The 26,517-nt window shown below is 35.8% G+C and overlaps 1 protein-coding gene across 1 annotated transcript in view; it reads left to right on the top strand.

Annotated features, from left to right (window-relative positions):
- Noc2 (Nucleolar complex protein 2) overlaps nucleotides 1-23,910 on the top strand; it is a 113,553-nt gene extending 89,643 nt beyond the window's left edge. The window contains exons 13-16 of the mRNA XM_090387238.1: nucleotides 5,731-5,874; nucleotides 13,417-13,530; nucleotides 18,920-19,122; nucleotides 23,349-23,910. Coding sequence (XP_090243364.1) covers nucleotides 5,731-5,874; nucleotides 13,417-13,530; nucleotides 18,920-19,122; nucleotides 23,349-23,505 — 618 coding nt within the window. The 3' untranslated portion in view covers nucleotides 23,506-23,910. The remainder of the gene's footprint in view (nucleotides 1-5,730; nucleotides 5,875-13,416; nucleotides 13,531-18,919; nucleotides 19,123-23,348) is intronic.
- Nucleotides 23,911-26,517: the final 2,607 nt, after the last annotated feature.

Here is a 26,517-nt window from a genome sequence, read left to right as displayed (position 1 = left end):
AGTTTTTGAACATATTTCCTGCAAGACTGTGTCATAATTATTTCAAGGTAAAATTGATGCCAACCAGTGTTATTGGCACTTGATTGTTTTATGAAACATTACACTGCCAAGCAAGTGTACTATCTTCTTTTAACTATTGATTAGAAATAAAAACTTTATTAATTTTTCCACATTTTTCTAATCTAACCAGATATAACAATTTCATTAAGATAAATTAGGCTATAGGGAAAATTAGAAATGAGAATCATATATTGAGAGTCTACAATCTGCAGCATAACTGTTTTACAGAACATTACCAGTGGGCATTTTTAGAAGTTTTCCAATAGTTTTTGTAGGCTCTCTATTAATTTCTGTGAAGATTTTATTTTCCAAGGATTTTACAAAGCATCTACAAAAACACAAATCCACTGTGTAAGCTTCTTGTTTCTCACGTTTCCTGACCTAACTTATCTTAATGAAACTGATTAGGATAGGAAAACAAGGATAAGTTAAGAAAATTTTTATTTCTAATTTGCAATTAAAATAAGACAGTGTGTTTGCCTGCCCACATAATCTTTTATGAAGCAGATCAAATGCAGTTGATCACAGTTGGCTCTATTAAAATGCCAGATAGCAACATGTGTTCACTACACATCATTGTCGATGACAACAATTCTAAAACCTCTCTGTATAAAGCCTCTTGATTATATATGATTACTTGTCTCTCAAGCAAACTACGTAGATAACCTGCTGTCTCTAGGTTACAGTGAAACTTCCCTTTAACGGACAGCCATGGGGAATGAAAATCTGTCCGTTAGAGAGAAGTGTCCGCTAACAAGAAGTCTGAGGGAGAAAAAAAAAAGAAAGAAAGAAAAATTGTTAAACGTTTAATGTAAAATTAAATTAAAATATATACAGATTTTGAACAATATTTTTGTAAATAATATACAATTACATACACAAGAGATAAAGAAAAATCGTTAAACGTTTAATGTAAAATTAAATTAAATTATATACAGGTTTTGCACAATATTTTTGTAAATAATATACATACAATTGTGCTATGCATATTATGACTTTATCTTAAGAAAAATACATACAGTAATCACTTATTTTCTTCTGCACCTTCTTCCGGCTGATAATTTTGTTTTCAACATTTGTTTGGAGTGAAGAAACCATCGAAAGTCCTTCAGTATCTTCTTCAGTGGCGAAAAACATTTTTAAACGATTGATTTGTATGAGCGCTTCTTCTGTTTTCATCGGTGGTTCGTCGTTAATATGTTCTTCGACAGAATGACCTCCGTCCATTTCTTCATCCTCATGAGGAACTTCTTGAAAAATATCGATGATAATGTCATTGATATCTAGAGCACCATCTTCTGTAGTGAGGTTCGAGTCTATATCTTTGTAGCCAGGGTCACTTGTAGCTGAAGTATCGTACATTATCAATAGATGTTGAAGTTCTTGTTCTTCTTGGTGCTCCACATTGCTGTTCACAACTTCAATTTTTGCGTTTGAGAAGCCAGACTTTACAAAACAGTTCACGACAGTTTGTTTTCTAATTGCGTTTACTGAAGAGGAAATCCATTGAATCGCATCTAGGATGCTGATTTTCTTTGCAAGGTCACTCGCACATGTTACATCGTTCATGTTTGCAATGAGATGTCTTAAAACACATTTTCTGTAGTGAAGTTTAAAATTTTTTATTATCCCTTGATCCAAGGGCTCTGCAGATGTGTTTGGTGGCAGAAAAACGATTTGAATGTTGGACAATTCAATGTGCGGGTGAGATGCAGCATTATCCATGAAAAGAATAATTTTTCTGTTTTGACGAATCACGTTTTGGTTAAAGTGACTTATCCATTCCCTCATGATATCTCGTGTCATCCACGATTTTTTATTAGACTTCCAGTCAACATTCAAAAGATTCAACTTTATGCCCTTGAATCAACGAGGATTTTGTGGTTTTCCTATAATAAGAGGTTGTTCAAAGTCTCCCAGCATATTTGTACACAATAGTACAGTCAAGCGTTCCTTAGAAATTTTTCCGCCCTGGCACTTTTCGTTTTTTAGACTCATTGTTTTTTCAGGAAGAGCTTTAAAAAACAACCCTGTTTCGTCACAGTTGTAAATATCCTTCAAAATCACAACATAACTCTTCCAATTTGACGGTCCACTCTGTTACAACCCCAGTATCAACAGATCCACCTTCACTACTTACGGTTTTCCAAGAAATTTTATGCCGAGTTTTGAACTTGTCTAGCCATCCCGCAGAAGCTTTGAACTCATTTACTCCCATAGATTTCGCAACCTCCAAAGCCTTTTCCCTAATAATAGGCCCATTAATGGGAATTTTTTTAGCACGTGCGCGACAAAACCACTCATACGTAACATTGTCAATTTGAAGTCCAACAGTTTTCGGGAATGATTTTTGAACGTGATCATTTCCGTGTTGCCAAAATTGTTTGAGCAGTTCATTTTTTTTCTTTAGGATGTCGCTTACCTGCGTCTTCCCGATTTTGAATTTTGCAGCGAGATTGCGAACACTATTTTTTTGCCGATCATATGCATTAATTAGTTCGACTTTATCTTTTAAAGTTAAATGTTTACGAGAAGACATTGTGCACTTCACATGACACTGAACAAAACTGAAAACTGAAACTCAAAAGACGAAAGGCCGACCAAATTCACCCCGCCCCCTGCACACACCGAATTCATCAGAAGTTTTACACGTGCCTTAAAAATTCTTGAAAAGGGTTTAGAACCGCGACGTAAACCTTGATAAAATTCAGAGAATCGGAAATAGAAAATAGATTGAGGCAATATGTGGAAGAAAAGTTCCTAGAAAAAGGGCCGTGAGCTCTCCCGCAATCCGTTATGTGGAGATCAAATTAAGTGCTAATCTAAACGAAACAGTGCAGATTGCCTGTCCGCGTCCGTTACAGAGAATGTCCGCTAGACAGAAGCTGAAAACACGTTAAAACCAATGGAGGTGGGGGAATTTGAAAATGTCCGTTGTAGAGAGATGTCCGTTAACGAGAGGCATCTAGGAGAAGTTTCACTGTATTTTAAAATAATTAGGGTTTTTCCTATTATCTGCGATCAGCTCAGTGTTTCTTCATTTCACATTTACTTGGCAGCATCAAGTGGTCGAAGATTCCATTAAAATACCTTATTAATTTATACTACTTTATGACGTAGATTAATTTTTTTCATCTACACTTTGGGAACCCAAAATGCAGATGAAAAAACATGGACTAAACTTTTAAAACTTGATATGTATCACAATAATACTAAAAAGAATAAATGCACAAGGCATAATAGGCTATAGATTGGTAATTCACTATAAGAATATCAATGATATATCACCATATTTTTCCATAGTAGTAAAAAACTACAGAGGTAATGTAAATGGTCACAATATGAGATACAGTTAAATCGATGCCATTTACACTATTTCTACAGTTTTTTACTACTACGGAAAAATATAGTGATATATCACTGATATTCTTATAGGAATACCAGTTCACAGCCTATTATGCCTTGTGCATTTATTCTTTTTAGTATTATTACTATGCACACCAACTGGCATCTCATATTATGGAGTTATACAGCAGACTCTCGATTAACTGGGATTGGATTAACCGGGACACTTCAAGACTCCAAATAAAAAAATAAAAAAAATAAAACAGAAATCGTAAAATTCAAGTAATAACTATAATAGTTATAAACAGATATTTTGAAAGTCGTAAATAAGGGACAAGAAGCGGCATTATAGGTCATCATCAGGAGATTAGTGTACCTATTACCTTGCAACCTCCGCTGTCTTCACACTCGCCGCTCCAAAAAAAAAAAAAAGACCAAATGTTAAGTTTGTTTTAGTGAATCACGTCAATTGTTTTGTTTCGTTGCACCGCAAAAGGCAAATTTTATTTATGTCAGGAATGTCGGAATTTTTTTTATAGTAACTTTTCTTTCTTTTTTTTTTGTTTAGAAATCGCAAAAATGATGGGCAAATGCAAGAGTTGTGAAGCTTGAAATTAATTCAAAAATTTGCAAACAGTGCATCTGTTAAATCTCTAATGAACCATTATAATGTCGGTGACCAAACCATACACGACACTAAAAAATAAAGGGAAGCATCGTATCGGACACGCGAGTAGTGCGTGGTAAGTTTTTTTATCTATCACCATACTTTTTACATAGGTTGCTGAACATTTTTCAATACAGTAAGTCCCTGACTTATGTAACTTCGGACTTACGTTACATTATTTATATATTTTTTTATATGACTGAAGATTTCAGTGAAAGGGGACACATTTAATCATAATACCATAATGTAAAAACGCACAGAATTGCAGTTATCGGTATTATCCCAAATGCAATAAGATCGAGTTTACTACCTGTTTATAATTAGATGCACTAACAGAAAAGCCCAATAAACTGGAAAGTGCAAATTGTTTTTGTTTTATGGTAGTGGCCTCCAGAAATGTGCTTTGGTAAAATGCGAGCTCGCATGGGGTTATAAGTGAGTTTTCGCCCTGTGAAGTTCTTTACAGAAAATTTAATTTTGACTGTTAATGTGGTGCCGACTAAGAGAATAAGTGGCAGCGGTGCTAGTAAATCTATTTATTTATTTTTGTGTTTTTGTATGGGCGGCTCCTAGAACAAAAGTTCATCTCTGCTTCATTGCTCTGTTCAGTTTTTACAGACACCGTCAAGGTAAGGTTAGGCCAGTGTGTGTCATGTAAAAAAAAATAAATAAATAAAAAAATAGTAAATCTACCAAGAAAAGGAAAGCAATCGATTTGGATCAGAAAATTAAAATAATAAGGATGTATGAAAATGGCCAAACATTAACAAGTATCACAATAAAGAAGAAAGACAGAATACAAAAAGCAGTCGCCACCAATGAAAATGGAGATCAACTATAATAAACAAGGCTACGAAATACATATCAGTTTTTACAGTACAATAACATGCGTGTTTTCTTTTCTTATGTGCCACTCTGGCAACTTCACCTGTACCCAGATAATTTTTTTTAATTGAACTAATTAAAAATATATAACTATTTTTCTTCTGGGGGATATTATGTGGTTTTTGTGATTTTGGCATATCAGAGAAAAAAGTAGCAATATTTTGTTAGTCATTCTCGAGTTACGTAAAACTCAACTTACATAAGAAGTCCTGGAATGTATCTGTTACGTATGTCAGGGACTTACTGTATTTTTGGATTATCTGGGAATTCTTTTTTACCATCTATATTCCGAAAAATCAAGCATCTACTGTACTTCACAACTTGGTTGCCATGATTGCACCACCGGGGTACGTACCCACCCACCCACCGACAATAGGCCAACAAGCCTTGAAACGGTGCCATCTGGGTGGCGGTAACCCTCAAGAATAAGTAACAGTAGTCTTCTCCATTGGTGAAGCGCTACTTATTCAAGGTAGTGCAATACATGGTAAATCGATGCCATTTACATTACTTCTGTAGTTTTACTACTACGGAAAAATATATTGGTGATATATCATTAATATTCTTATAGTATCACAATAATGTATTACTATAAATAAAATGCATTGCCAAGTAGAAAATTTTGTACCACAAGCCAGTCTTAAATCTTAATTTCTGTTTTCTTTTGTATACCTTCAGTAATTGGGGTACACTTGTCAGTTATTGCATTTATTGAATTCTCTAAGTCTTTTCCTTCTTTTTTTCCTTTTTTTTTTTTTTTTTTTTTAATTTAGGTAAAATCATTCCTAAAGAAAAGCAGAGTTGCAAATTATTGCCATCAGGTTAAACAAATTTTAGAAAAAATTGAAGAAAATTCAAAATTTATTACTGAGAAAAGGAAAAGCGTGTCATTTAACATAGTTAATATACAGGCAGTGGTAAGCATTTAAAACAATTACTATTCATATATATATTATTTAATACTGGATTCCATGCATGAAAGTATTGTCTGTGATTGTGCAGAGACTTTTGTGCATTATAAATAGCTATTTATAATGCAAAAATTTATTAATAATTCAAAATTATATTTAGGATTGATTTACATGTACCATACAATATGGCGCCTCCGTAGCCAGGTGGGAAGGAGCAGCAGTGCGTAGCACACGCTTCTTGATTAGACCGGGGTTCGAGCCCGTCACCACCAAATACGGAGGATGCGGAAAGGTCAGGGAATGACTACCGCATATCCCGGAGCAATATGGCCTTAGTTGCTAATGCTCCTAAAAAAAAAACCAAATAACCATACAATATAAGGTACTTTGGCCTTCTTTTTTTGAACATTCATTATTTTACTGCAAAATTTTTATAGTAAAATAATGAAATCTATCCTACAGATTATAATTTATATGAGAATGAGTGAAAAGTATTGCCTGTCTAGTATCTCATTGCGTGACATTTTAAGGAATACAGATAAATCAAAAAGAAAAAAAAAAAACCATACTTGTAGATAAAAAAAATTGGCTTTAATTTAATGTATAATTTTTCTACATATGCCCCACTTACATTGAAACATTTGATCCAGCACTTAAAAAGTTGTGTACCATTTAAGTAATGTTCTTTCAGCTGCAAGGACAACTTCATGGCTGCTTTTAACTTCTTCATCAGTCATATCTGTTTCCATATTTGTTTTTTCATATATTGTTTCATATATGGTTTTTAAGTTTTGGTAATGAAGAGAAGTTGCATGGGAACCAAATCTGCACTATAGAGTGGGTGCAGAACAACTTCAAATCTCAGTGATGAAATTACTGCCAATATTGTGTGGCTGCAGTGAGTTCATGTGTTGTCATAGACACCTCCGTAGCCAGGTGGGCAGGAGCAGCAGTGCATAGCACACGCTTCTTGATTAGACCGGGGTTCGAGCCTATGCCCACCAAATACGGAGGATGCAAAAGGTCAGGGAATGACCACCGCATATCCCTGGAGCAATATGGTCTTAGTTGCTAATGCTCCTAAAAACCAAATAACAAACAACAACAAACATGCGTTGTCATGTTGAAGCAACATTGCTGTATTGCAAGGCCTTGTTTTTAGCTTGTTTAGTGTTTCAGTTTAATGGACTGAATTGTGGTTCATTTTTCCAAAATCAGTATGGATAACATCCATAGAGTTCGAAAAAAAGTCAACTTTGCTTTTGTGGCTAACACTTGTACTTTTTTTTTTTTTGACGTAAAGATGTTCCTTGATGAAATTCCTTGGACTATCTATAGATCATAAAGGTGAATCCAGAGTTCATCTCCAGGCTCATTCTTAAAAATGCCTTTTTGTGCTTGAAATGGGACAAACTTTGACAAACTCAGCATCTTTTTAATTTCTTATCTATTATGTGCTTTTATCAGCCAAAATTACTGGTTGTCTGTTTCAACTCTAAGCATAATATCCACTGGCAAAAATTGCTACCATCCACAGTTATAAACATCCTTATAAACAACTAGTAATCATTGATGAATTTTAATAGGTCTGATATTTTCAAAAGTCAGAAACTCAATAACTGCATGTTTGAACTGTGTGTTTCAAAATGCTTCCATTTAAAACAGTGTAACTTTTAATGAACAACCAAACACCATTTGGTATATACTAACAAAACTATTAGTTGCACGAAGAACCTAGTTATACTTCACTAGTTGGAACTTGATGTGCCACTTAGTGTTGAGGTTATGGACTATGAGGCATTACTTTTAACATGCTTCTTGATTAGACCGGGGTTCGAGCCCGTGAGCCACCAAATATAGAGGATGTGGAAAGGTCAGGGAATGACCACTGCATATCCCAGGAGCAATATGGCCTTAGTTGCTAATGCTCCTAAAAACCAAATAACAACAACAGCATTACTTTTATCTAGCTTAATGTTAGGTAGTATCTAGTATCTAAATAGCAAGGAACAGTTTTTAAACTTGGTATCAAGTTTGAGATTGTGTTTTTCATACATTCCACCACCTGAGGCTGAGAAGCAAATTTCTCAGATACTTCACTAGCAAAGATCAAGAATTGGCTCTAGTGAACTGATAGGAAAAGAGGTGTACAGATAACTTCCAAAGCTGTTCATTACAGGTTAGTTTTTGAAATAATTTTATTTTTTTACATTTTAATATACTAAAGATAATATATAGTTTGAATTCCTATAGTCACATAGGTTAGTTTATTTTTGTATTTAGATAAGTATTTGGAAAGCTACAGCTTAATATTCAAATAGCCTTCGCTATTGATATTTTGGCGGGAACTTTAACTTTCATTGGGTAGCTTAAATTTAATTTCACTAGTGGCTAAAAGTTTTGTCAGCAATATAATTTCTGTAATACTCCATTAATTTAAATTCCATAGTATGTTATAAGTTTAAATTTGTAAAGTATTTGGAAAGCTACAGCTTAATGTTCAGATAGCTTTTGTTATGAATATTTTGGTGTGAATTTCATAACTTTCATTCAGTAGCTTAAATTTAACTTCTTTAGTGATTTAAGTTTTGTCAACAGTTTAATTTCTGCAATATTTTATTAACATAAATTCTGCAATATATTGTAAATTTAAATTTCATAATCTTCATAAAGTTCAAATTTTATTTAAATTGTGGTTGCTACAAGGTTCACTTACAGTACAAAGTCCAGGACATCAGGACTGAAATGGAAATGCCTGTGGGCATTTCCAGTGTGAGTCATGACTTCATTATTTGTATAGCCATTGGCATGTTATTCTAAGGCCAGTCTAGTAGACAGACTTAGCTCATCTGGAGATTCTTTTCTTTGCAACCAATGTAAGGAGTGTACTGATCTGAAATTACAACTTAGTGCATTACGAGAAGAATTTGAGTCACTGAAAAAATGAGTGCTTGCCCTAGAAACAAATGTAATGGGAGCTTGTCAGACTCAAGTATCTTCTGACCTGCCAAGTGATGCACCTCTGATTCAGGTCCCAGAAAAGAAGTCAAGTGCAGACTGCTCTGGTCGAAGGTGATCTAGTTTTAGTGGGTGACTATTGTCAAAGAAACAGTCTTTGTTACAAACATTTTTTATAATAAAGTGGTTCAGAACTAGAGTGTGTTTGCCAGGAGCAATAATTGATGATGTTACCAACAGATTGTCAGATTTTAAGGGACGTAAAGAGAGCATTATTATTCATGTGTGGACTAACAATATTAAACATACTCAACCTGACCATCTGTTAGATAAATATAGGACTATGCTGAAAAAATGCCACAAGTTAGATCACAATGGTATGTGTCTGCAATTCTATCCAGACACGATAGGAGGAATTATACGCTGAAAGCCTTATGGATTAACTCAAGATTTGAGGAAATCTACAAGGCTCTAGGGAGGAAATTTTTATCAGCATGGCCCACATTTGCAGGTAGAAGGAATCTGTTCTGCAGAGCTGGTATTCATTTGAACAAAGATGAGGCAAGGATTTTTGCCAGTATCATTGAGGATACTCTATAAGTTCGGGGAAACTGATAATTAGGGGGAGAAGGGTAATATAGATCTGCATTTATTTGATGATGTGGATCAAAGTAATGCTTGCAGTCACCTCATGAATTCTTGTTTGTTGCCAAAACAGCTGATGTTGATAAGATGTTCTGAGGGTAGCAATGTTTCAACTGGGGACGAAGATAAAGCTTATGATGCAAACCTAAATAACTTCATGGGGTGTGTCAGAGTAGTAAACTGTAGAAGTCTCAGCTGTGTCTACAGTAATATTAGGAGTGTCATCAATAAAATGGCTGAATTTGAACTCCTGGTTAGGACAACTAATGCTGATATAATAGGGCTGACAGAAACATGGTGCCACCCGGAAATTGGTGATGAAAAGTGTTCTACAATGGTATGTATAATGTATTTAGGAAAGGTAAGTAAGGTTGAAGAGGTGGTGGGTCATGCTTCCTATTAAAAGCAGCCTGAGCATGAAAAGAGCTTTTACTGAGTCTGAATTTGCATCTGCCAGCATGGAATCTGACTGGTGTGAGTTAGTTGGAAGAAAAGGAACAATGAGAGTGGGAGTAATCTGGACCAGAAGATTGTGAAGAATACAATGAGTCTTTACATGCAGATGGAATGGGCAAACAAGCATGAATGTCTTATTATGGGTAACTTTAATCTGCTCCACATTGATTGGAATAAGTGGGAGGGAAACTCACGATGGGAGAAATTTTTTTAAATAAACTAGATGATTATTATTTGTACCAGCAGTTAGAGAAAGGGCTGAGAATATTCTTGACCTCATCATTACTAATGATTCAGACGACATCACAGGGATTAAACTACAGGAACCATTGTCAGGAAGTGATCATGCAATCGTCATTTGGAAGATGAAGAAAGATGTTGCAGTAGTTTAAGGCGCTGTATGGTATCTGTGAACTGGGCAGATTGCAGAGGGATGGTGAATACACTTGAATTATAAAATACTTTTAAAGCAAAAATCACAGAGGCCATGGATGCATACATACCTTTAAGAAAATACTGCAGGAGGAGGATAACGAAATGGGTGACTGCAGAGCTGGCTGGTCAAATAGAGCAGAAAAAGATGGCATGGGACAGTTACAGAGTGACGAAAAGTACAGAAGCCTACAACAGATACAAGTTGGTCTGTAATAGCACTATAAATAAGGTCACGGAGGCAAGGACTGTGTACGAGAAAGCATTGGCTAAGAGAGTAAAGAATGAGGACAAGGAATTTTTCATGTATGTGAATACAACAAAGAAGAAAGTTAATCTTTGTGCACTGGGTGTGGAAAAGGCTTAGATAACCTAGCTGATATTGCGGATGAATTGAATACTTTGCATTAGTTCTTTACCGAAAAAAAAAACTCTTCATGCTGAGAAAAGGCTATGCAGATGAGGCTGAGCCATATGAAATTATGTCAGATGATTCTTTATTAGAAGAATTTTTGAGCATAAAGGCAAGTAAGGCTCCAGTTGATACCATATACCCTGTAGTTTTGAGGGAAAGCATATTGAACCATTAAGGTTTATTATGAAGGCATCTTTGGATTCAAGGTCTTACACCTGGGAAATAGCAACCCACAAATAAATTATACACTTGGTAGGATTGAATTAAAAACAGTGGAGGAGGAAAGGGATCTGGGAGTTACAATACAGGCAGATATGAAGTTTTCTGAACAGGGTAAACAGGCAGCTGGGAAAGTCTAATCCCATAATCCCATTGTTATGGGATTATGACCCCCCCTATCCCATTAGGCAATTGTAAGACCACATTTGGAATACTATGTTCAAGTATGTAGATCTCATCTGAAAGAAAGACATTGAGCTTCTTGAAAGGGTCCAAAGACTGGCAACTCGAATGGCCAGATCGGCACAAGGACGACCGTGTGAGGAAAGACTCCTATTATGTGGGCTACAGAGCTTGGCATCCAGGCACCTCAGAGGTGACCTGATTGAGGCTTATAAGGCTCCAAGCGGGATTAGTAAAATGAAGGAAGGTGGAATTCTTACTGTTATAAAGAATTCCAGAACTAGGGGTCATAAATTCAAATTACAGGTGTTGAGGTTTATATTAGATGGTAGGAAGTTCACTTTTAGTGGTTTGTATTAGATTGTAGGAAGTTCACTTTTAGTGGTTTGTATTAGATTGTAAGAAGTTTTCTGAACAAGTTGCCCTCACAGATAGTTAAGGCTGACAGTTGAATAAATTCAAAGGTCAACTGGATAGTTACCTGTTTGAGCAAGGAAGTACGTAATTTATATTTTCTTATCTACTTGGTTTGTTTTTTTTGCCACTGCAGCAAAAGCCTGTGGCTTCCTTGCACAATATGGCAAATACTATTACTAACTTTCTATTATTCTAGCCAATCCTTGCTAGACATGCATTCCACATGCTAGTGCAATAAATGCTTTGGTGGCAAAACATTCAGAGCTGTATCTAAATAGCCATTTTGGTATGGCCATTGTGCTACCTGTTCAGAAAAGTCTGAGTTCAAGTCCAGCTGATAATTAAGTTTATATTAAGATCTTTAAGTGGAATCTGAATTAGCCTGCCTTAAATGGAGGTGCAGGTTCCATTTCACTTATCCCATAAACAGATAAACCTCACCTTGGAACACACAATTAACAGGCATGGCACAGACGCCTTATAGTGCAAGTTGTCTTGATGATGATAACCCTCATCAGAGTATGAACCAATCCTTGAGCAATTCTGTCACTTGTCACTGTTTTCAAATTTTGTCAGAAACTGAAGTAATTCTTAAAGACCTTTTTGAGCAGGACTGTACTTAGCCCAGCGTTTCCCAAACTTTTTTAGTCACGGAACACTTTTCATCTCACGTTATATTTACGGAACACAAGTTTTGCAGGAGCCAAAGAACTGTTTGCTAATTTTATTACATACGACTTACTGTGCATCAGGAGCATCTTTATTTTCAACACATGTAAAGCCGAAATTCAAATAACTGTCATCATACTTTCATTTTGGTCTTTTATTAGTTGTTTCCTGTTTTTTCACTTTGGATTTTTGGGAACAAAAGGCTGTGATTGTTCATCCTCACTTTGAAGTGTGACAATATTGTGTTCGTTTTCATCGACCACGGTTGCAATACTAGAAGTACTTGCTTTGCATTTTAAAGTTCCTTTTTTCAACCACAAATCCATGGTAATTTATTTTGATAATAATATTTCGAAATACTGATAATTATCAAAAAAATATTTATACAAGAAAGTGAGTTTAGTTATATTTACTAGTTTTCTGCACTACTACGGACCTGCTGCGTAAACATGCAAGAACATGTCAGCAGAAGGCTACTTTGTTTCATCCACCCGAACGATGCATGATATCAGTTCGCTTCCCCCCTCAACCCATCTACTCCAGGCTAAATCGCGTACAAATGGCATATTAGATCACTATATTGCTACTTTTTCGTATATGTCATTACATCTACACATACTTCTATAGAGCAAAGCCTGCTAAGATAAAGTGTTACTAGGTCTATTTGATTAGTCGATACCAGTACAGTATATTAATAACCAATAAGGAAAAAAAAATTTTTTTAATTAGAATGATACAAAAGTGGTGTATGCTACAAATGTGCAAAATTTATTTATTTTATTTTTTAAATTATTAATTAGAATTTTTCACGAAACACTTGTTCACATCTCGTGGAACACAGTTTGGGAAATGCTGCCTTAACCAATTTCAGGCAGAGGCAGATTCTAAGTTTATCAGCCTGCATGATATGCATATTGGTCCACAGACATAATGCACTAGCAAAACATAGCCTAAGATACTGATGCGTTATAAAACCAAAAATAAATTTCAACGAGAGCAAAGGCAGTCATGCCCTCACAGGATTACTTCCTTTGAGGGTATGGTCAGAATTTCTTTAATTTTGGCCTGTTATCTTTAAAACCCTGATTTTAGATGATATTGTATAGCATTAGCATTTTTATGATATTATTTAATATGTGGTATGTGCATTTTAGGAAATCTGGGAGAAGAAACTTCAAGTTGAAGGAACTCCAATCAGTACGTATTTTTCTACATGGAAGAAGTTGAAAGATGCAAAATTTCTGCGGAATAATGCAAGAAAAATACAGGTCAGAAGTGTTTATTATTTCAAGTGTAATTTTTAATAAGCAGTAACTTGACAGTAAAGTGAACAATAAAAATATTATTTGACAGGTGTATTAATAAATCATGACTTTTGTCTGAAAATGCAGACACTGTAAAGTATGTGTAAACATGCACTGCCCAATTTGACTTTATCTAAAGCTCTTGCAGCTAATGCAGTGGTTGCCATCATTGTTCTCCCACATCATTCATGTGAAAAAAGTTTAGATTCAAGTCCACTCTATAGAGAAGGAACCTTCGTTTTTTTTTTTTTTGTTTTTTTTTTGGGTTTTTTTCACACATTAATTGGCCTCAGAAAAGTATTGTATAGGTTTCCTATTTCAAATGAGGCAAACCAACCATAGAATACATGCATTTTACAGTTATACTGTTGCTTTGTGGCTATAGTTTAGATGGCTCAGTGCAAAGTTATCTAAAATGACTTTACATAACCAGCTAACGTAAAATCTTCACTTGCCTGTGCTTTAGTACAGAAGCTACTGAATATATTATTTCTTACCATACAGCCATCAGGTTATATATATATTTTTTGAATCTTCCTGTTAATGTTAATAGATGTTGAATTCATATGGAGCAAAAACTATACTTTTATTTGGATGCTTGCATTATCAATTGCCCGACATCACAATTAAACAGTGTACTTTGCAATAAATATACAGTTTGAGTGTGATGATACCCAGGTGTTCTAAAAGAATTGTAAATTTATTTATATGATTTTTTTTTTTTTTAATGTTATCCTCAAACACTAAAAGTTAATGGTCCTTGAGGTTGTCACAGACATTCTCTCAGATATGTCAGACAAGCTGTACTTGCTACCTGGGAGTCTAAAACGCTGATGGAACTGACATTCGGGTGACACTCAAGTCAAGTGGACCCAATTTCGGCGAAGTCTGGACGGTCTGTGACAGCCAAATCCTCTGCTTGCACCTTCACGGTGGTGGGACTGTTAGTAATCCTGGGTATAACCTCCATGCACAAGTACATGGTGGGTGACCACCCAGGTGTGAACCAACGTAAGCAGAGGTCGAGGTGTGGCGCCCATACCACACATACCACATGGAGGAACGCCGCCCCTCTATGTTACCAGGCAGTACTAGGTGGTAGATGACTCTCATCAACCGGTGAAATACCACCACTTTGCTTATTGGAGGCTTGAAGTGGTGGAACCTATGTTTAGTCTCTAGAGCTAAGTTCCGGTCAACCCTTCCCTACCTCTTCCATCATACAGTATGATTGATGACTTTTGAAGTTACGATGAACGTAGTGGCGAGATCCAATATTCCTTACATTCTGAGGGTACAGCTCTAAAACGGTGTTCGCAGGCCGGCCACTAGTTAGTACACTGGACCGAACTTATTGGTAACTCTCTAGGAGGCTTCTGGATCAGCTAGTGTATAATCTTGCTACCTCTACTCTGCCAGATAGTGACTGGAGGGAGTCCGAGTAGTGTGTATGCGGGGAGCATTGTCGAGGCCACGTTATGTCAAGGATCTGGGCATATTCTTACCATGTGTACTCCATATCCAAAAATTTCATTACTTCATACAGCATGTCCCACCCACATTTTCTTACTATTGAATACACCATGAATTGTCAAACTAATAGAGCAAGCTTATCTGCGAAGAGATACCTCCCAAGCACTTCCTAATTCATTTCACAAATATACGTGGTCTCAATTCTAATCTCAACGATGTCCATTTCCACTTGCAGTCTGCCAAACCCTATGCACTTTTTCTGACAGAATCTCAGTTATCGGTTGATTCAACTACTGCTCATCTCAGATGCCCAAATTATTCGCTGTATGATTCCTTTCGCCTCAAAGGTGGTACTTGTGCATATGTCCGTTCAGATATTCCCTGTCAGAGACTTGGCAATTTGGAATCTCCTCTCTTTGATCTTCTCTGGCTTAAAATCTCTCTACCTCATTGCATAAAATTCATCTGTTGTCTCTACCGTTCTCCCAACTCCACAAATCACTTGGAGCTCTTTGACTTTCTCCAGTCCAACTTTCCTAACAGTGAGGTAATTTTCCTTGGTGATTTTAATGTTCACAACTCCAGCTGGCTTCCATTTTCCAGTCACACCGACCTAGCTGGCCGAGATGCTGAGGCTTTTGCAATTACCACAGATTGTTCATTTAACCACAAGAATGCCAGACAATCCTAATCATACAGCCAACACGCTTGATCTTTTTATCACAAACAACCCTTCTAAGTACACAGTCGAAGTGAGAGGTTCTTTAGGCACTTCAGATCACAACTTGGTGATTGTCTCTTCTCCAATGGAGCGTTTATCTCATGGCTATTCCCAACCTCATGTTGTTTGGCATTACAAGAATGCAAAACGGGATGACCTGCGATATTTATTTTCCTTGGTTGGATTACTGTTTCAAAACTTCTGATGTCAACGTTTGCTCAGATCGTGTCAGTGAAATTATTCTTGCAGGAATGGAATCCTTTATCCCACACTCCACTTTAAAATTTCGTCCTTTATCTAAACCTTGGTTTTCCAATAAATGTGCTAAGGCTGTTCAAGAAAAGAATGTTGCATATCATAATTGGCTTGTTTCTAATTCTTCAGTTTCATTTTCTGTCTACACTAAAGCTCGCAACAATTGTAAAGCAGTTATTAATCAGTCCAAACTAGAGTTTGAACAGGCTAAGAGTAGAAAACTTGCTTCTTGCCCTAATGGTAGCCGAGCATTCTGGTCTCTTGCCAAAGCTATTGGCCGCAACTTTTGCCCATCTCTGCTCCTACCTCTGTCCAAACCAGATGATTCTGTTGCCACTTCAGCCAAGGATAAAGCTGACCTGCTAGCATCCCATTTTTCTTCCAACTCGTGTATTAATGATCTTGGTAAAACACCTCCCACCATTCCCAACACGCTCCATTCAATGTCTCCTGTGGTCTTCCGTCAAAAGGATGTCAGAAGAATTTTGACGAATCTTGATGCTAAGAAAATAAAATGGGATCCAGGTCCCGATGGTATTTCTCCACTTGTTCTCAAAACCTGTGCTCCTGAACTTACTCCTATTCTTTGCTGCCTTTTTTCACTTAATTATTCCAAAGGTCTTTTTCCTTCTGCTTGGAAATTTGCTCATATTCAGCCAGTTCCTAAAAAGGGTTACAAATCCCTCCCATCCAATTATCGCCCCATTGCAATTACTTCTACTCTTTCTAAAGTAATGGAGAAATCAATTAACCGCTAACTCTTAAACTACCTAGAAACCTTCCGTCTGATCAACGATCACCAGTATGGATTCCGTCAGTGTCGATCCACTGGTGCTATTGTGGCTTATGTTACCCATTTATGGACTATTTCAATGGAAAGGTTCGGTGAAACACAAGTAGTTCCTCTTGACATCTCAATGGCTTTTGATCGTGTTTGGCATAAAGGTCTTCTAAACAAGCTTCCATCTTATGGTTTGCCAACTGTTTTTAGTAATTGGTTATCCAGTTTTCTCTCTGATCGCTCACTGAGGGTGATGGTAGATGGCTCTCTGTCTTCTAACTTCTCCACTAATGCCGGTATCTCCCAAGGTTCAGTTCTTTCCCCCACTCTTTTCCACTTGTTTATTAATGACTTTCTTCCATTGACTGGAAATCCTATCCATAGTTTTGCCAATGATAGCACATTGCATTCCACTTTCCATTTTGAGAAACCTTGCCCTGCTCAATCAGCTTCAACTTCTCGAAAATCTGCTACCAATTTCTTAAATGCCGATCTTCAGGTAATTCTCCAGTGGGGCATAGATAACTTAGTTGATTTCAACCCTTCTAAAACTCAGTCTTGTCTTATATCTCACAAAAAGGATTCTTCTGCTCCTATGCTTATCTTTAGTGACACTCTGATTTCTAGGCAAAATGATATATCTCTTTTGGGGATTACCCTGAATTCTAATCTCTCTCTCTCTTGACATAAGCACATTACAAATATTGCTTCCTCTGCATCTAAAAAACTTGGTTTTCTCTTTTGCTCTCAGCATTACTTTTCTTCCAAACAGCTGCTCACTCTGTATAAATTGCAAATCCACCCTGCCATGGAATATTGTTCCCACATCTGGGGTGGTGCCCCAAAAACCTCTCTCAGGCTTCTTGATTCCATTCAGAAGAGGGTAGTTAGGTTAATTAATGATTCATCTCTAACAGAGTCTCTCCACTCGTTGTGTCATAGACGTACTGTTTCTGCTGCATGCCTCTTCTACAGGTACTTCTATGGGCACTGTTCTTTTGAATTGGCTTCTATAATTCCCACTCTCTCTTTCAAAATAGTCCTAACATGTGCCGCCACCAGCCAACATCCATTTACTGTCCAACTTCAAACTCACAGAACTAACTTTTCATCTTCCTCGTTTATTCATTCAGCTGCTGTTTTCTGGAACAACCTTCCTTCATACATATTTCCTGAAAATTACAGTCTATAGAAGTTCAAGTCCAATGTCAACAAATATCTTCTTTTGTCTTCTCAACCTCCAACCCAAACACTGTACTAAGTACTATTGGTGCTAATACCTCTCGTGTTTGGGGTTTACATAAAAAAAAAAAAAAAAAATTAGAATAAGAGCACCAACACCTCAGGTATCACCCTGAGGGAATCCACTTCTTATTACACTAGTCCACCCTGGTTGACCATTTATGGCAACCCTCAGTCTCCTATCTTTTAGCTATCCCAAAATCCAGTATAGGATCTTATGTGTGGTTCCAATTTGTTCCAGTTTATATAGCTGCCGTTCATGTGGAACTGTGTAAAAGCTTTACTAAAATCTAGATATATATGTCAAAATTGTCTTCTTGCATCCAACTGTTTAATGACTTCATCACAGTAATTTACTACATTGTTCAGGCATGAACTTCCCTTCACAAACCCATGCTGGGATCCATAGAGGATACCATTTTACATTTTTCGACCCTTCTCACATTCAAGTCTTGATGAAAACTAGAAACAGAAAGGGATCCACACCAATCCCAAGGGATTTGGTGATACTGGTCCACCCTAAAGATCAACTATTGAAGATTGAGTTGTCCAACCCTGCAGGTAATAAACTATTCTTATGTTACAGATCAGATGAATGTCTCTAATTACACCAATAGGAAGATGATTCATTTTATTTATCTGTTTTTCATAGTAAAAAATTACATGTTTCCAGTCGTACATTAACTGCTAATGACATTCCAGTCACAAGAATATCTATCCAGACTGAGTACAGAACTTTAATTTATGGTAATTTATTATTATGACTTAATGATGTGTACAGTTGATTCAAAGTAATCTTTAGCCTTTTCATTGCACTAGATACGGATTCACCGTCTCTAGATAACTTGTTTATTTCATTATTATCTCTTTTCATACTGCAGATGAACACTGAAGATTTGCCAACTGTAAAAAAACAAATTACTAAACAGAAAGGGGATCAGAGGAAAGTTAAAGACATGGTTGGTAATGTTAGCTCACAAAATGAAGACACTGTAAAAGTACGAAAGAAGAAACTGTCCCAAGAAAATGAGACTAATCATTGCACTATTAAAGATACTGGAGAAAATAAAAATAGTGAAGAGAGGTAAGCAGTAATATAGCAGTTTTTAAAACATTACAAATGCACTATTTATTAACTTTTGATAAAGAATGCATTTCGAATATTGGGTCATCATAAAATTCTGAATAGTTTAAATTGAAAGTATTGATATTTTTACTTCATTAAAAACAAATATCAAACTTGCACCTTTTGTATCAGTTGCGAGTATTGCTATAGAGCAGAGGTCACCACGTTCAGTGCAGTTTTCATTGCGGTCTATATTAGAAAAAAATTTCTTATCGCAGTCCGCATACTTGAAATTAAAATAAAATTAATAAATTGTCTAATAAATATTAGGTGATATTTGTATTTATTTATGTAATTACTATAGATACAATGTTAAAATTTATGTATATATATATATATATATATATTAATGAGAAAAATGACATTTTTTTTTCTAAAACAATTTTTGTAAAATCTGGAACAAACTATATTTAAAACAAATTTCGCAAATGATTCTTCATTAGCCAAGATTGAAACTTGTTCTTAATATGGTTCATTTTTGAGAACATTTATTCACATATGTATGTTGATCCGAACATTGTACATAATCGAGTATGCATTTTCCTTATTTCAGGATACTTTTCACGTTGCACATATTTTTTCCAAAACTGTTGCAAATCACTCCATTCATTTTTATTGCAGTGCAGCTTTATTACTTAAACCATTTTGCTGCCTCATTAGTCCATTCTCCATTTGGTTCAAGTGAAAATGACATATGAGAAGTTGTTAATTTTCCTATTTTTTTAAAATTGCCAAACCTTTTGTCAAGTTCATGATTTAGTTTTTCTAGAAAATTATTGTATTCATTTTTATCTAATTGTATATTAAGTTCTTCCGTTAATACTTCTTTCATACACAGAAAAGTGCAGTGCCTCATCATTTAAATCAGAGGAAGCTGTGTCAAGTTTCTCACGAAATGATTGTACAACTGACAGTAATTCAGAAATAATAGAAAAATTTGCTATAAAGATGTGCATTAAATAGAGGTCTGAGTGTATATTTAAATTAATGATTTAGGTTCATTTACCTTGTGGTCTGCAAAAAAAATTTTTGTGGTCTGCTAATTGGTGACCCCTGGTATAGAGTACAGGTTGGTAACCTTTTTAACCATGAGGACCCTTTTTAAATTATTGGTGATGTGAAGTGAAGAGTGCAAAGAGTAGTATATTAGGTGTGATCCTACATTTAATTAAATAATGCATAGGCACTCACTTTTCAGTTTACTATGGTGTGGGACAAAATACAGTCTGAAAAATATATTTAGCCAGTGGGGTAGAAAGTCCCATTGTGTAGTAGATTTAGGACCCCATTCCCCCCCCCCCCCACAAAGACTAGTTTTCTTTAGAATCATGACATTGGCATTGAACAAACACTATTAAAATCAATAAAACAAAATTGTTCATCCCAGCCAACATCTAAATAATTTGCCATTTGCCTCTTTATTACTTATGAGTGATAAGAGGCAAATTTCCACAAAGAGCTAAATGATGCAGATTTTGCACAAAAAAATGGGTAATCAGAGTTTACAGAATATTGCAAAAATGACAATAATGTTTCAAATTGTTAATCAAATTTTACCTATTATATATACCTTCAAGTGATGATGATATGGGCCCAGCATCAACATGACCTGTAGACATGTACCTTATGTAGGGTGACTCCCAAATGCTAGTTCAACTCTGCCGTGGTACATTGTGATAATACAGAAACTCTGCAGAAATGTGTGTAATGATATGGTTGGGCTGTGTATATGTTTAGTTGTTTCTGGCCACTTTGCTACCAGAAAGCAACAAGCACCAGAGAGGTGCATCCTGATACCCGTCTACGCTACAACTCAGTGCAAACCGCAGCAAATCTAGAGTGTATATATTGAATGTCTAAACCATTCAAAAAATGAACAAATAAAATAATAGAGGAATAAATTAAATTAAATAATATTAAGAAAATAAAAATAAGGAATTGATAGCAAACTAGCAAAAAGAAATAAATAAATAAATACTGCACCAGTGCAAGGCTGGTGTCAGTAATGAGAAACACAGTAGAGGAAAGAATAGCAGTAAAAGGAGGAAGAATAAAAAGTAAACACTTGATAGATGGACAAAAGGAAAATACATGAATTAAAAGGGGATAGAGGGAAGAGACAAAGATTTCACACAGAATAACAAAAGATGATCCCACCTCAGGACTGGCAAGAGATAGAAAACAGGAAAACAGTGATCGTTCAGCATTTTACAAGATTAGGAACTGTCCAAGTCGAAGATGGTGAAGACGGTACTTGACCTAAAGATGGTGGTATCACTAAATGGCGATGATGGCCTGAACTGAAGGTGGAGCCGGAATAATAGTAGTTCCTGGAATTGAAGTGCTGGTGGCGAGATCTTGCAGAAGATTAAATTTTTCTTTGGAGTCCAATAGAGATGGCTCATTGCCTAGAGAAAATGGTTGACACACAGTAGACGTTGACTGACAAAGATCCAAGTAATATGGACAAGCGAAAAGAACATGCTGCAAGTCTTCTTGGGCTGCCACAATTACAGAGGGAAAAATTAGACAAGTTGAACTGGAGATTTAACTTGTCTGTTTAACTTGAGAACAGTGGAGAAAGTAGTTAGTTAAGTTGTAAAATTGTGAGGAGCATTAAGCAATCCTGGGGCAAGCAAAAAACTGTCCCACCAAAGGGAGTCAATGGCTTCATGGAAATCTACAAAATTAGCCATAACATGTTTAAAAATGCAGTGTTTACTCTGGAAAGAAGTTCAACCAAGGCTTCCTCAGTTCCACACCCTGGATGAAAACCAAACTGGTCAGAGGACTTTAAAGAGTGTTCAGTAAAAAGGCCCAGCTTCAATAGTAGGCACATACTGGTGAAACAGTAAAATATAAGGTGTGAGTTTGGAAAATATGGTAATCATAATATGGAATAGTTTTCCTTTTGAGCCACTAAATTATGGATCATGGTCTCCAGCCAGTTCATTTTCTTTTGAAATAAATGCATTTTAATTTCATGATGAGTACCATTGGTGGTTGTGAGTATCATGGCATTGGTTTTTCTACACAATTCTTTAGACAGAGGACTGCATGGCAATGCAAATTTTATCAGCATGACAATGCTTCATCCCACAAAGCATGATCAGTATGCCTTGGTTCAGTCAGATTCACCACCTCATTTTCCTTCTATAAAATTCACTTGCTAGAAGGAAGTTGGGATTAATAATTTGGGTTGGTTGATATTAAGGGAAAGAATTTTGCCAAGTAGCATGTGTACAGATAACTTAGCATTACTGTAATTTGAAGGTAATCTCAATTTATGGTAGTGTGTGAGGATTTTTGAGATGTTAGACTGTATCTTGTGGTAGTACCACCTCTGTACTTAGCATTTGCAGCTGTCTTGGCAAGAGATCATATTAAATAATGTTATTTATGTCATTTAGATGATGTGCTATTATAAAAATTGTAAAATATCAATGAATGAGTTAAATAACATTGTTTATATGATCTCTTGCCAAGACAGTTGTGCTGTTAAGTTCATAGGCAGCACCATGACACCATACAATCTGTTTGTCTTTAAATTATAGGAACACTGAATTATCCATACACATAGCTTTGCAAAATTTTTTTAAAGTGATCAAGCCAACTTATTAATCAAACTTCTTTCTAGTAAGCTACTTTGAACATACAGAGCATTCACTATTAACTTTAACAAAATTCCCATCACTACCAAATGTGCACACTCCTGTTGACTTTTCCCATTTGTACATTATCAAATGTGCCCTTCCGATCCACTAGTGCGAGGGATGCAACTTAACGCAATGTGAACTTTTTTGTTAATCCATTACTGTACCACATCACACTTCCTATGCTGGCTAATGACCCTGCAAAAACTAAGGCCACAGATATCAGCTGCAAACTTTTTTTTTTAACTTCACAAATTTTTTGTTTGAGAAGTTAAGGTACTTTGTGGTGCATCTTTGCTTGCCCTAGTAAGTTAATTTTTTGTTATTTAGTTCCAATTTTTTTTTTTGTCTCTTTCAGATGTTTTAACAAATAGTTTAATGTTGTCATTAAAGCCCATCCAGGGTCATATTTGATATTAAAAATTCTTTTTTTCCAACCAGATGTTTTTTCATTTAGTGTCCCATACATTTGGAGGACAGTGTGTATATACATATATATTTACATGTGTGTGTATTTTTTTTTTTTTTAAGCAAAAATGATTCTGCCTGGCAGTTACCATTTAAGAAACTGAAGCTTGATGATAACCAAGAGGATATCATTGAAGACATGGTGCTATCGTCATCTGAATATGAAAGCGTTGATGAAGAGGATAGTGAAACTGAAGAATCTGTAGATGATGAGTCATGATTGTTTTCTGTAATTTCAATAAAATGTACATAGTAGAGTCAGTGGATGTAAGTAGCCAGTAACTGGTTCCCACATGTGCATTCAGTATTTTGTGGGGAATGAGAAAGGTGGACGGGTGTGTGTATTCTTTGTTGGAGTGAATTGTTTTCATTTTCATGTATCATCATGTTGCAGTTGAACAATAAGCAGAGCTTTTTTTTTTTGTACATGTGGAAAAGTCTTGAGAAATTTTTCTAGACATGCAGAACTTGATGTTTTCTCATTCCTGGCACATGCAATAAAAAAACAACTCTCCCTTGAAGAATATATGTACGTATGCATGCACACTTACCTAATTACCTTACCTTTCCTGACCTTCACAAACTGAATATGAGCATGCCTAGGCCAGTCATTGGTTAGGTCTGCACAAATGCTGCCTTGAGTAACTGTTTTGAGCATACCAGAACTTTGGTTCTACTATGTATACATGTGTATATATTATATATATATGTACAGTTGCAGTAAATTTTATTCTGTTGTAATTAGCAGAAAATGAAAGAATAAGTTTTGAATATTCTCTGCTTTCGTGTTACAATATCATAAGTTGCAAATCTTATTCAGTACTTTCTGCAGTTATTTTAACGAAGTGCAGCTAACCTATCTTTCTTTAATTTACACTTTTGCCACCCTGCTGAAACTCAGAGTAACAACCATCTTAGAAAGGGTTTCTATGATTTCTTTATTAAAAAATAACACAATATTAAAATATAAATGCACAACGCATAATATGATATGAGCTTAAAATATCGGTATAAATACACCATAGATCCACCATCTGGGTGGTGCCCACTATCGTTACTTATTCTCATAAAAGAAAAGCTACGATAGTAATATAAAGGCATCATTTAAATTGTATCTCATATCGTGACTATCATCACAACAGGTTACAATGTATTGCAATGCCTCGAATAAGAAACGCTTCACTAATAGAGAAGACTATCGTTACTTATTCTCAGTGGGCACCACACCACCCAGATAGCACCATTTCAAGCTTGTTGACATATCGTTTTGGCATATCTCATATGGCATGATTGCAACACCAAGGTACATGTCCACCCACTGACAATAGGGCAACAAGCCTTGAAATGGTGCCATCTGGGTGGTGCCCACTGAGAATAAGTAACAAAAGTCTTCTCTATTAGTGAAGCGTTACTTATTTAAAGTAGCGCAATACATGGTAACTCATTGTGAAGGTAGTCACAATATGAGATACAATTTAATCAATGTCTTTACACTACTATTGTAGCTTTTATTTTATGAGCTCTCTATGGTATATTTACACCGATATTTTTTAATGTTAAAAATAACTTGTTTTTCAAGAAAACTGTTCAAATATAGAACCAGGTGTGAAATGCACCAAGCCTAACTGTTACAGGGCTGGGTTTTCTATTTTAACATTTAGGCCATTTAACATTTAGAAAAATTTGGAATTGGCATTCCAAATTTTTCAGGTTTCCAACATTTCCTGCTTGAACAGTAGCCAGTCATACAAGAAACTCTCAGAAACCTTTTACAGAAAGGTATTTACATTGGTGAACATATTGTAAAGGTTTCCGTATTGTAAATGTACTGCCTTTTTAGAATAAGAGTAGCTGGTTTTGTGACACAACTTTGTGTAAACATTGCCAGTGTTTATATGAAATTTGATAATAGCTCATTCTTAATCACCTTGGCATTACAATTTTGGGACTGACTGCACGTAAAATTCAGCTGTTCAGCAGGAAGAAGCTGAACAGCTCCTTTCCATCAAACAGCTGAATATTATTGCAAGCCTTGAAAGGGGGGGAAATGTATGGAATTTGATATGCCATTTAAAAATAGTTCATTAGGCATGCACCTTGCATTACAAATTTGAGATTGACCACACACATTAAATAAACCTGAAATAAAATTCATCTGTTCAGCAGGAAGAGGCTGAACAGATGAATTTTACTGCAGCAGTAATGTAAGTATTTGTAGATATTTTTCAGTAAGACTATAAGCAAATGTCATTATTTGTGTGAGTGTAAATCAAGAGGTAAAGGCAATTTTTTTTTTTATTATATCAAAAAAAGGAAAATATGTATTTTAGTATTACTTTTCCATGTAGAACCCCCTTTCTTCTCATATCAGTCCACAAGCTTCTCAGTGCTAAGAAAAACATTTTCGGTTGGTGGTGAAGTCACTTGTGCACTGCTTCTTTGACTTTGTCATCATTTGAAAATCAACATTCACACAATCCTTTTTTCAGAGGCCAAAAAAGGTGATAGCCTGAAGGGATGAGGTCTGAATTGTATGGTGGGTGAGAGAGAAGTACGAATGAAGTTTTTGAGTCATTTCAATGGTTGCAGTGAGGTTGAGAATTGTCATGCTGCAGCAGAACACCTTTTGACATTCAACTCTGCATTTACTGCAATTAGCAGGTTTAAGTTTCCCAACATATCATCCTGAACCCCTGACAGCTTCTCCGCTCTCCATGTTCCTGTTAATGTTCTGGAATTAGACTTCTTCAGATCCAAAAAGAGTGTCAATATGACTTTGCTGAAAGCAGGCACATTTTGGAATTTTTTGGTTATTGGGATGACATGTTTCCTCTCCATGCTGTGCTTCTTGCATTTGCTAAAACATATGTGCTGAATATAATATTCAGTCTTCTGTAACAGTTGGTAATGGGATTGCCTTTCCTTTGTCACAATACTGCTGCAAAAATTGTTTGAAAATCTCCAAACACTTCTGTTTATGTTCATATGAAAGAAGTTGAGGAATCCAAATTGTACAGACTTTGCAATATTTAAGGCATGTATGATCGAATATGCAGACCTGTAACTGATGGCTAACCTGGCAATAGTATTTTGTCTGTTTTCTTGAATAGCATTGACTTGATCAGATTGTTTGCTGTTGTCGAAATTGTCAGACAGCCTGAATGGTCTTCATCAACCACACTTGTTCTGCCACTTATAAACCTTTCTTTGTCCAGTTCACTTTTTCGGCGCC

The sequence above is a fragment of the Mastigoproctus giganteus genome, chromosome 13 (assembly GCF_048544385.1).
Source record: "Mastigoproctus giganteus isolate SK-2022 chromosome 13, ASM4854438v1, whole genome shotgun sequence".
NCBI classification, from domain to species: Eukaryota; Metazoa; Arthropoda; class Arachnida; order Uropygi; family Thelyphonidae; genus Mastigoproctus; species Mastigoproctus giganteus.
The sequence above is the reverse complement of the archived record's forward strand: the minus strand, read 5'-3'. Positions and strand labels throughout refer to the sequence as shown.